Below are 12,277 nucleotides of genomic sequence, written 5' to 3' on the forward strand. Positions count from 1 at the left end.
GGATACTTGTTGCCTCAAACTAAAATCCTATTTTCCGCGGAAGCCTGCGGTCACCCTTGATCATCTGGCTACACTAGGCTGAAGCCTAGGCATAGTACTTAATATATCAACAAATGCTCAGGCATAAGGACAGAAGCAGTTTCCCGAATCTCCGCACAAAAAAACTTCCCCGTGCCCTTTGGGTTCCTTGCATCCAGTAGGCGCGCGCTAGCTACATCCTCTGACTTGGAGCGCGCACGTAAACGTGTGCGTCTCGTCACTTCATAAACTTCCGTTTTTCGTGTCATATGACTTGTGAGTGTTACGTTCATTCCTTTTTGCACAGCAGTTACCTCGACTGAGTGGTTTACTCTATTAATTTTACAATGGCAACAATGATGCAAAATCGACCTGTGGATCTCAACGGCCCCGAGGCTGGTGCAAGACAACACGCTCAAGCAGTGACCAGAAACTACATCTCTCAACCGAGGCTGAGTATGTACCAACTAGTCAAATAGCATTAGCGTGTACTGTATGACAGAAAGTAATGCCATCGTAGAAGTAAAGACCACCGAAAGAGTTAGCCTGATAAATTAATGATTCTAACGTTTTTGTCTAATTTTAACAGCCCCTCTGTGTAGATGTAACTGACATCCCGGTGCGTTAAAAAGTGATAATACCGTTGTCTTACGAATGTAGGCTACCCTGCGAATCTGTAGGTTCGTAAACCTAGCATAGGGTTAGCCAGCTGCTGTACCTGACAACTGATGCTAGCTTTGGAGGTGCAAACGACAACAATCGCTAATATTCGATCAAAGTAGTTCAACCAATTGATTCCCCTCTCATTCATCGAATTATTATGGTGGTGTGACTGTCCAGTAAGGCTAATCTCAGACAGCCATGAGTATGTCATCAGCTGACAAGGTTATTCAGGTTTAGCTTAGCTTCAGGTTCCATAGCTAGCCCGCTAGTCAGCTGATGCATGTTTTATATTTTTAATTGCGGACAAGCTGATGATTTATAAGCTGATGATTTATAAGCCATTTTACCTCGTCAGACAGAACGACCTGCTCTCTGTTGCTCTACAGATGCCATGCTATATTAAGTCATAGAAGGACTGTATCTCTTGGTTGACAATGGCATAGATACCTATAGATTAATCCCAGTGTTAGCTTCTTGGCACGGTAACGTTACAGTATTGCAAGCTAGCCTGTGAAAGCAGCGATGGAGTGGAAACGTTGATGGTGTGCAACTATAAGGGCAAATTATGACCATGTAAGATAATATATTAACGTAAGTGTTTCTTTATTGTGCGGTATTGTTATTTATCCACTTTTGAGGAAGTTAGTGTGGAGGTATTTGATGCGTAACCTAGTTAGCTCGCAAGGACAGGCAGATGGAGGATCATCCTCTCCTCATGTGACTGCGTCACGTGAAGAGCAGCTGATGCTGAGCTGGCGAAGCTGTCAGATTCATGCACTGAGCTGGATCACTTCCATTAGGCATTTTACGGCATTCTCAGTGGCGTGCCATGTTTGTGCCTTGCATCAGCTATTCCACTGGATTCATAAACACGCATTGCATCCATATTCCATACATAACACAATGCAGGGGCTGCACAGAGATACACTGGTGCGTTTGTAGCTACATCGCATCAGCGGTGTTCACATGCCTACCATCCACACTCCTGCTGACCAGAACTGCTTAATCCCTGTGAGTCTTACATTTTTGGGAGGCTACTGTACCGTTTCATAACCGGAGTACTGTCAGCTGCCAAACCTGAAGACTCAAAAGGGCTCTGGGCATACAAAGATGAAGTGTAACAAAATGTAAACTGTGTGTGTGTGTGTGTGTGTGTGTGTTTCTCCATCACTACTCTTCCCAGAGATCACTCTTGCTGAAAGTGTCGATTGTGGAAGTGATTTCCGCTAATACGTTTTGAGTTTACTACATCTCAAGCACGAGTTAAAAAACCCCACAGCATGTGTCCAAGCAATGTAGAGATATTGCACATGGATAAGATTTCTCTCTCGCTCTCAGCCTGTCGATGTTCTCCACGCACACCCAGGACCCGGTCATTAATTTGCTCTTCTAACATTCCCATTGAAGAGGACAGCCAGTCGCATTTTTCTGTGCCATGCTGAATAGGGAAGTAGTGGGCTAAAAGCCTTCCAGCAAATGAAAGAAATGACTTAATGGAGGAATAGAACGTCTATGACGACTGAAGGAGAGGGGGAGGTGTGTGTGTGTGTGTGTGTGTGTGTGTGTGTGTGTGTGTGTGTGTGTGTGTGTGTGTGTGTGTGTGTGTGTGTGTGTGTGTGTGTGTGTGTGTGTGTGTGTGTGTGTGTGTGTGTGTGTGTGTGTGTGTGTGTGTGTGTGTGTGTGTGTGTGTGTGTGTGTGTGTGTGCGCGCGCGCGCGCAACACTGTATTCCTAGGTACTGGTAGTGTGCTAAATGCCTGTTGGTAATGAAGGCATGCTGGAGGTCTCTATGTCCTTAAGCATCTGAGTGGGCTGGGAGGGGGAGAGCTCCATTCCACACAGCATTCAGCTCTGCTCACACACACACACACACACACACACACAGGGCACCGACTACGACATGCTAGAGTTCCTTTCAGGTTGTGTATTTTGAATTCATTCTCTGTGTATTTTAGTAATTTTTATAGAAAAATGAAGATGTTTTATTTTATTTTATTTTTAACACAACTACAGTGCAATGCTGTATAACACCAAACACAACTACAGTGCAATGCTGTAACAATGTTAACAAATAATGATTAGGTCATTCTCAGTTCAACTGTATGAGTTGGATAGAGCATGCGCAGGAGGCTGCTTGAAGTCAAGTCAAGTGAAACAGGTAAATGGTTCCTCATGAAATGTGATTCAAGAAACGATAAGAGATCATCATTCTTTTTCAAGGTACCTTATGGTGTGTTTATTGAAGGACCCACATTAAAAACAAGAAATGCCACGGTATCAAACAGTGCTCAGAATGCATCCGATCGCTGCGTCTGTTCGTCCCGTTGTGGGTGAAGATGACTGATTGTCCCCGTGAGGGTGTGCGTATGAGGTGGACGCTGAGATGACCGTGATTGTCCCCGTGAGGGTGTGCGTATGAGGTGGACGCTGAGCTGTGGGGCTGTGGGTGATGTGAGTGCACATCCCGCCGAATTTAACCGCTCGTCCGTCTCAATAAAAACTCTAGTCTCATCTCGTCGAGTTTTTCTGAGAGTGCAGAGTCAGTCCCGTTAGACAAGAACATAATTAGAATTTCTTTGGCCTCCAGAAAGAGAGAGAGAGAAAAAAAACTTGAGAAATGATGATAATCAAATGATAATCAATTTCCAAGCGTATAAAAACTGAGTTAAATGGAGCAGATGGCGTTTATGAAGAGGCCCTTTGTCCTGTCATTATTAATTTGAGGCAAAACGATTTTTAAAAAATAAAAGCATGAGCTCTCACAAAGACATGGCATTATATCACTACAATAAAGATCTGCCACTCGATGAATATGCAAGCGACAGCAGAGAGAATGTTTTTGGACACACATAAGAAGCGCTAATACGACGAGCTATGGAAATGTACGGCAAACGTAACACAATGCAGCCCTTTCTATCACATCCCCAGGCCTTTTGTCTCTTAATCATGTCAGAGGCAACAAAGGCAATTAAGTCAGTAGATGCCTCTTCATTGTTTTAGTTTGAAATAGACGTTTGAACGGGATGAAAAGGCATTCAGCGGCACTGTGTTATTTTCTGCGAGGAAACAATTAACTGTGATGACATGGACGCAAACAAATCCTTCAGATGTCACAATGCGAAAGAAATGCCTTTTTTAGAGAAAAATTCCAGCTTATTTCTCACACATCTTTGTGTGTGTGTGCGTGTGTGCACGCGCGCTTGTTAGTGATTATCTAGCTGTCTGGAAGAAGGGAGGCCAGGAGACGTTATGGGCTCCCCTCCACCATGCGCCACTGTGTGTTCTTCAACCTGCGCCACTGTGTGTGTCCTTCAACCTGCGCCACTGTGCGTCCAGTGTGTGTGTGTGTGTGTGTTTTTGCGGAAGAGCCAGCGGCCCTCTTGCAGGTCCCAGAGCAGCACACAACAGTGCAGTATGCTCCCAGTAGACCGACCAGGCCTTTTCACTTCATCTCGGCTACATTGGGTTTGCTATTCTCCCACTTTACCAAAAGGTGATGGGGTTAAACTCTGTGTGTGTGTGTGTGTGTGTGTGTGTGTGTGTGTGTGTGTGTGTGTGTGTGTGTGTGTGTGTGTGTCTAGGACTCAGCCTATATTTGGATATGATGTGTGTTTGGGAACAGATGTAAAATGCCTTGCTGGACATTTTTTTTCACTGTCAAGTTAGGATTCATAAATGCTGTGTGTGTGTGTGTGTGGGGGAGAGGAGGATTCCTGCTGTCCTTGTGTCTCTGAATGAAGACCTATTCCTGCTGTAATTGGCCTCCCTCCATTTAATGGGAATAAAAGGCCTCTGTCTGTCTGCAGTGTTCTCTCTCTCTCTGTCTGTCTGTCTGTCTGTCTGTCCTCTCTCTCTCTCTCTCTCTCCGCTCCAGTGGTTTTATGGATTTTTGCCTCCCTGGATTTCTGCCTCCCATCTTTTTCCTGGCTTAGCCATTTATGATTTTCACACAGATTCATTTGCATGGTTTTAAAAGAGGAATAAATTGCAGGCCAATTATATCTCATTGACTTAAAAAAAGGGGGGGGGGGGGCAACAACAGTAGAATAATTGTGCAGATGAAGGAGGAGTCCAGTGTTTTTGCAGGAGGCTGTTAATGTCTGTGTGTTAATCAGACTTCCTTCATTATCACACCTCTCAAGGGTGGATCTGAGCCTGTGTTTTAACACACGCATGTGTAGAAAGCAATACTGCCACAGGATACCAACTTCCTGTATGGAAATTCATTAATTTAGTCAATGAAGAAATAGCTAATGAATATAGCGCTAATGAATATATCTGACTGCGAGGAACTCTCGCCACCCTCATCAGCTACAGCCAGTGGTAATCCAAATGCATTTTAATTACAGTCTAATTCACAAAATACAAATGTGAACATCTGAATTTGCTTTCAGGTTTTTGAACGTTTTCAGCAGAGGTCTTCCTAAGTTGTCTATATTTATATTTTTATATTCTATAAGTGATTTGGATGGTTTTGACGGTCTACTCATTCAGTGGCATTCTTGTGTCTACGGTGTTTGCGAAGAGGAAATGTCCTTATTTGGTTGTTGGCTGCAGTATTTGGCCCTCGTGTTGCCAGTTTGCCTCTGCATCCAAGAGGGAAAGAACACAAACCAGCCAATCACAGCTGACATATGAACCAGCCCATCAAAGCTGACATATGAACCAGCCAATCACAGCTGGCAATACGAAGCAGCCAATCACAGCTGGCATATGAACCAGCCAATCACAGTTACCAATATGCACTCCTTTTTTAACTTTGCTAGAGATACAGATTGCTATTGACATAGACGTTATGCCATCAATACATACACAGGCAACCTATAGATGGCCTTTTGAATCGATTTATTTTCATGTTTTTGGCAACCAGTTCAATATTTAGAGATTTCAGAAGCCATAATGGTGTCTTGACTGAGTGTTTTGCTGATGTTGATTATTTAGATCTAAATGAGGCCTTTACTGTACGCCTGCTATCCCGGTCTGGGTTCCATGGAGTTTACAGCTGCTAGCTGTGTGTGTGTCCATCTTTCTCTGGTGGTGAAGAGATTGTGTGTGTGTGTGTGTGTGTGTGTGTGTGTGTGTGTGTGTCCATCTTTCTCTGGAGGTGAAGAGATGAGCTGTGTGTGTGTCCATCTTTCTCTGGAGGTGAAGAGAGGAGCTGTGTGTGTGTGTGTGTGTCCATCTTTCTCTGGAGGTGAAGAGATGAGGTGTGTGTGTGTGTGTGTGTGTGTGTGTGTGTGTGTCCATCTCTCTCTGGAGGTGAAGAGAGGAGCTGTGTGTCCTTCTGTGTGGTGTTTTGTATGAGAACAGGCTGCACAGGGGCAGCATTGGGTCCAACGTGCTTCTTCACAAGGGCACCAGAAATGGCAAATGACACACTGTGAAAGGCTGTGTGGTGTGTGTGTGTGGCGTTTAATGGTCTCTATTCCTACTGACCTTAACAGTGCACAATACTATGCGATCCCCTCCACATCATGTTTACATGGGGGGGGGGGGGGGTCCTCATTTCTTGCTGCTGAATTAGCCTGACTTCATCCATTTGGTGAAGAGCCCACCATTGCCCTTATAGATAATGCCACCATTGCCCACCACTGCCCTTATAGATAATGCCACCATTGCACTTATAGATAATGCCATCATTGACCACCATTGCCCTTATAGATAATGCCACCAGGGCCCACCATTGCCCACCATTGCCCTTATAGATAATGTCACCAGGGCCCACCATTGCCCTTATAGATAATGCCACCATTGCCCTTATAGATAATGCCACCATTGCCCACCATTGCCCTTATAGATAATGCCACCAGGGCCCACCATTGCCCTTATAGATAATGCCACCAGGGCCCACCATTGCCCTTATAGATAATGCCACCATTGCCCTTATAGATAATGCCACCATTGCCCACCATTGCCCTTATAGATAATGTCACCAGGGCCCACCATTGCCCTTATAGATAACGCCACCATTGCCCTTATAGATAATGCCACCATTGCCCACCATTGCCCTTATAGATAATGCCACCAGGGCCCACCATTGCCCACCATTGCCCTTATAGATAATGTCACCAGTGCCCACCATTGCCCTTATAGATAATGCCACCATTGCCCTTATAGATAATGCCACCATTGCCCACCATTGCCCTTATAGATAATGCCACCAGGGCCCACCATTGCCCTTATAGATAATGCCACCAGGGCCCACCATTGCCCTTATAGATAACGCCACCATTGCACTTATAGATAATGCCATCATTGACCACCATTGCCCTTATAGATAATGCCACCAGGGCCCACCATTGCCCTTATAGATAATGCCACCATTGCCCTTATAGATAATGCCACCATTGCCCACCATTGCCCTTATAGATAATGCGACCAGGGCCCACCATTGCCCTTATAGATAATGCCACCAGGGCCCACCATTGCCCTTATAGATAACGCCACCATTGCACTTATAGATAATGCCATCATTGACCACCATTGCCCTTATAGATAATGCCACCAGGGCCCACCATTGCCCACCATTGCCCTTATAGATAATGTCACCAGGGCCCACCATTGCCCTTATAGATAATGCCACCATTGCCCTTATAGATAATGCCACCATTGCCCACCATTGCCCTTATAGATAATGTCACCAGGGCCCACCATTGCCCTTATAGATAACGCCACCATTGCCCACCATTGCCCTTATAGATAATGCCACCATTGCCCACCATTGCCCTTATAGATAAAGCCACCAGGACATTTTCTCTGCTGTGGTGTTGGTTGTCTTATTTATCTCTTTGATTTATTCAGTCTGTGTTTTTGTCATGGGTGTGTTGATCACCGCATTAGTGTGTGTTTTTGTCATGGGTGTGTTGATCACCGCGTTAAGTGTGTGTTTTTGTCATGGCTGTGTTGATCACCGCGTTAAGTGTGTGTTTTTGTCATGGCTGTGTTGATCACCGCATTAGTGTGTGTTTTTGTCATGGGTGTTGTCATGGGTGTATCTGAGAGACACACACACACTCTCTCACTCTCTCACACTCTCTCTCTCTCTCATATCCCTTCCTTTTCAACAGTATATGAATAGGCCCCTTTGGTATGTCACACCGAGGTGTCCCTCAGGGTTCCGAGGTCAGGCTACCCAAACAGACTCTGCTGCCGGATTACCACCAATTAACATCTCCGCAGACAAAGCGTCGTGGCAGGCCGCTCTCCGGCCCGCGACCCGACCGCGCCGACCCCCTGGCCGCCGCCCTCTAACCTTTGAGGTCCGACGGGAAACGCCGCTACTTCACACTCTGTGTGTGTGTGTGTGTGTGTGTGTGTGTGTGTGTGTGTGTGTGTGTGTGTGTGTGTGTGTGTGTGTGTGTGTGTGTGTGTGTGTGTGTGTGTGTGTGTGTGTGTGTGTGTGTGTGTGTTAGAGAGCAAGAACAAGGGAGAGTGATGGTGAATAAGTGAATGTATAGGCAGTTAAAAGAAAGGAGAAAAAGCTGGGGGGGAATTTGGTAGAGCCCCCCCTTTCAGGCTGCTGGTAGGAGATTCTGTGTGTTTGATGGGGTGGAGGGCTTCTTCTCTAGGATGGTGTAAAATTGGGAGATGCATGTGACTGATGTATCGAAGTGCGTATCATTTTGGGGATATGCTATATGTAAGCTAATTGAAGTGATGATCATCAGTGTTAAGAGATTAATATACTTATTTTTCACATGCTTACACCGCACGTGTGTGTGTGTGTGTGTTTATACCAATACATGAACATTTCTGTACAGCTTTTTTGTGAAAATATTCTGAATATTTTCTTGTTTTATTCTATTAGTCTTTTCTGTGAGGTAACAGAGAAGCTGGCGCCTATGTCTATGTCTGTACTAATTTGCCTAATGTGGAAGAAAGTAGTCCCAAATGTACTGAGCAATGTTTTTAAGATTTCACATCTTAAATATTTTCCATTAGTGCTTTTGTGTGTGCGCTGTTTTGTTTGCCTTTTTTTTTCTCAAAGGTTGATGTACAATTATACCACTGCAATTTTCTGGCATCATAATTACTATCAGAGCTTAGTAAATAGCCATATGTATCTCTTTGGAAGCATATGGGCAATTTGTAGGGTAAGTGTGGCTATTAAGTCCATTTATAAACACGTCCAAGCAAAGCACATTCTGCAATTTGTCTGAGGGGTAGAAGAGCACTGGGAGATAGTGGTGTGTGTGTGTGTGTGTGTGTGCGTCTGCGTGCGTGTGGGTTGCATGTGTGTGCGTGCAAGGAATGGAAAAAGACCATAATGTCTTGTGAAAAAAAGGAAGGAATTTGAACAAAGCGTGTATTTTTCTGCATCGGTAAAGAGATGTAGCCTGCGCCGAGGCCACATTGTTGGATGTGCTGGTGGTTTTCTTGGAGCCTAATAAGGGTAATTATGAGAACCTAATGCCTTATTTACCACACCAGTGTGACGACCAGCGCTTAGCCGCTACTCACGGACGACGAGAGCGGCCAGGAGGCCTTCTGATTGGCTTTTTCTTTTTCTCCCAACCCTTCCTGCATCCCTTTTTACTCCCCCGGCGTGCGTTTGAGAATCTCAGTCTCTCGGCACACAATGAAGAAGATTGTGTTTGCTGTAAGCTCAATCCTTGGGGCCAGGTTTTCACACTGTTCTGTGAAGTCGCAGTTAATAAACTAACCTCCGAGATGGCAGCAAAGTGTTCCATTTGAAGCCTGGTGAGAAGTCCCTCGGCAGGAGGATGTGCACTCGTGGCCAGCAGTTCAGTTCAGTTCCGTACAGCCTACAGTAGATGCTCCTTGCCGATGGCAGGCCAGTTCCATTGTCTCACCTGTTCCATTGTCTCACCTGTTCCATTGTCTCTTCACCTCAGACAGACCTGCAGTGTGCAGAGTCTCTCTCTCTCTCTCTCTCTCTCTCTCTCACTCTCTCTCTCTCTCTCTCTCTCACACTCTCTCACACTCTCTCTCTCTCTCTCTCTCTCTCTCTCTCTCTCACAATCACTCTCTCTCTCTCTCTCTCTCACACTCTCTCACACTCTCTCTCTCTCTCTCTCTCTCTCTCTCTCTCTCACAATCACTCTCTCTCTCACAATCTCTCTCTCTCTCTCTCACAATCACTCTCTCTCTCACAATCTCTCTCTCTCTCACAATCACTCTCTCTCTCTCAATCATTCTCAATCACTCTCGTTCAGCACTGAGTGCAATAAACTCACTCGTTCAGGAAACTCACTCGTTCAGTAAGCTCACGCGTTCAGCACTGAGTATACTCACGTGTTCAGGAAACTCACTCGTTCAGTAAGCTCACGCGTTCAGCACTGAGTATACTCACGTGTTCAGCGCTCAGTAGACTCACGCGTTCAGAACTTAGTACAGTCACGCGTTCAGCACTTAGTACAGTCACGCGTTCAGTACTCAGTAGAGTCACGCGTTCAGTAGTCACACGCGTTCAGTAGTCACACGCGTTCAGTAGTCACACGCGCTCAGTAGAGTCACGCGCTCAGTAGAGTCACGCGTTCAGCGCTCAGTAGAGTCACGCGCTCAGTAGAGTCACGCGTTCAGCGCTCAGTAGAGTCGCGCGCTCAGCGTTCGGCAGAGTCGCGCGCTCAGCGTTCGGCAGAGTCGCGCGCTCAGCGTTCGGCAGAGTCGCGCGCTCAGCGTTCGGCAGAGTCGCGCGCTCAGCGTTCGGCAGAGTCGCGCGCTCAGCGTTCGGCAGAGTCGCGCGCTCAGCGTTCGGCAGAGTCGCGCGCTCAGCGTTCGGCAGAGTCGCGCGCTCAGCGTTCGGCAGAGTCGCGCGCTCAGCGTTCGGCAGAGTCGCGCGCTCAGCGTTCGGCAGAGTCGCGCGCTCAGCGTTCGGCAGAGTCGCGCGCTCAGCGTTCGGCAGAGTCGCGCGTTTGGCAGAGTCGCGCGCTCAGCGTTCGGCAGAGTCGCGCGCTCAGCGTTCGGCAGAGTCGCGCGCTCAGCGCTCGGCAGAGTCGCGCGCTCAGCGCTCGGCAGAGTCGCGCGCTCAGCGCTCGGCAGAGTCGCGCGCTCAGCGCTCGGCAGAGTCGCGCGTTCAGCACTCGGTACACTCACGCGTTCGGTAGACTCACGCGTTCAGCACTCGGTACACTCACGCATTCGGTAGACTCACGCGTTCAGTAGACTCACGCGTTCAGCACTCGGTACACTCACGCGTTGGGTAGACTCACGCGTTCGGTAGACTCACGCGTTCAGTAGACTCACGCGTTCAGCACTCAGTAGACTCACACGTTCAGTAGACTCACGCGTTCAGCACTCAGTAGACTCACACGTTCAGTAGACTCACGCGTTCAGCACTCAGTAGACTCACACGTTCAGTAGACTCACGCGTTCAGCACTCAGTAGACTCAGACAGAGGGAGTAGCAAGCTAGCTCTCTGTTTTGTTTGAATGTCAATGGAAGTGACGTTACCCAACATCGACTTAGAGCGCCTTTAAGTAGACTCACTCATTCAGCACTGTCTGTGTCTGTCACACGTGTTACAAGAGAGCCGTGCCGAAGCTAGTCGGTTTGAACGCTTCTCGGTTTGAACGCTAGTCGGTTTGAATGCTAGTCTCAGCGGATATCTGGGCAGCACAGACCAAAGGCTATTATGACATTATGGATGTTAACAAATCTTCACATTCTGTTGCATTTTTGGATGTTTTAAACTAAACCGACTTCACATAGCACCCTGTAAACGAGGAAAAAGATGACCAGTCACCCAGTCAGCTTTGTTTACTTTCATTTAATTCTGCCTTGTACCCAAACCTTGTTGAGGCATCAGTGCAAGACTAGAATAGAAGTGTGTGTGTATATTTTTCAGGCCTTGCAACCCTATTCTGTCTTGTGATTGGTGGTGTTGGTGATGAAAGGAGTGTATAAGACTAGCCTTGCAACCCTATTCTGTCTTGTGATTGGTGGTGTTGGTGATGAAAGGAGTGTATAAGACCAGCCTTGCAACCCTATTCTGTCTTGGCTCTCTCTGTCTCAAGTCCCTGTCTGTCTCCCACTCTGCCCTTTATTTAGTTTCTCTCTCTCTTTTCACTGTTTTTTCCCCCCTGGCTAATGGGTGCTAAAGCGCAGGTGTGTCTATGTGTAAGCAAGTGTGTGTGTGTGTGTGTGTGTGTGGGAACAGGCGTTTGTGCGGCGGTGGGTTATTTTGTTGGCCGCTGTTAATTAGTAGCATAGTGGGCCCCCTGTGGCTCTCTAGTGTGCTGTGTGAGCTGCAGTCTGCTGTCGTTTCCACTGGCCTTTGGTATCAGCCCAGAGACTGACCGCTCACACACACACACACACACACACACGCACGCACGCACGCTCAGGACCAGGGCTCTGGTGGAAGACCTGCAGGACACACTACTGTCGCAGCCTCTCCTCTCCTCTCCTCTCCTCTCCTCTCCTCCACTTTCCACTCAGAAAAGGGACGAATTCTGGGTTTTATGCCAACCAGGAAGTTCCTGAACCTGTGTACACACATGCACAAAAAGCCGCAAGATTGCAGAGAAGCACTACTTTGATGCACACACACACACACACACACACACTCACACTCTTAATGTCTAATGTTAGTTATTTCTGAAGCCATCTATTTTCCATGTCAAAGCCCCAGTGGT

General features: G+C 46.9%; 1 protein-coding gene across 1 annotated transcript in view; it reads left to right on the forward strand.

Moving 5' to 3' along the window:
* Positions 1-279: 279 nt before the first annotated feature.
* The window catches only part of atp6v1ba (ATPase, H+ transporting, lysosomal, V1 subunit B, member a), a 50,839-nt gene continuing 38,841 nt past the window's right edge, over positions 280-12,277 (forward strand). The window contains exon 1 of the mRNA XM_076286314.1: positions 280-474. Coding sequence (XP_076142429.1) covers positions 366-474 — 109 coding nt within the window. The 5' untranslated portion in view covers positions 280-365. The remainder of the gene's footprint in view (positions 475-12,277) is intronic.

The sequence above is a fragment of the Alosa pseudoharengus genome, unplaced genomic scaffold, assembly GCF_046254945.1.
Source record: "Alosa pseudoharengus isolate Yale_2024_CS ecotype anadromous, Long Island Sound unplaced genomic scaffold, YU_APseudo_1.1 YU_APseudo_1.1_scf_15, whole genome shotgun sequence".
NCBI classification, from domain to species: domain Eukaryota; kingdom Metazoa; phylum Chordata; class Actinopteri; order Clupeiformes; family Clupeidae; genus Alosa; species Alosa pseudoharengus.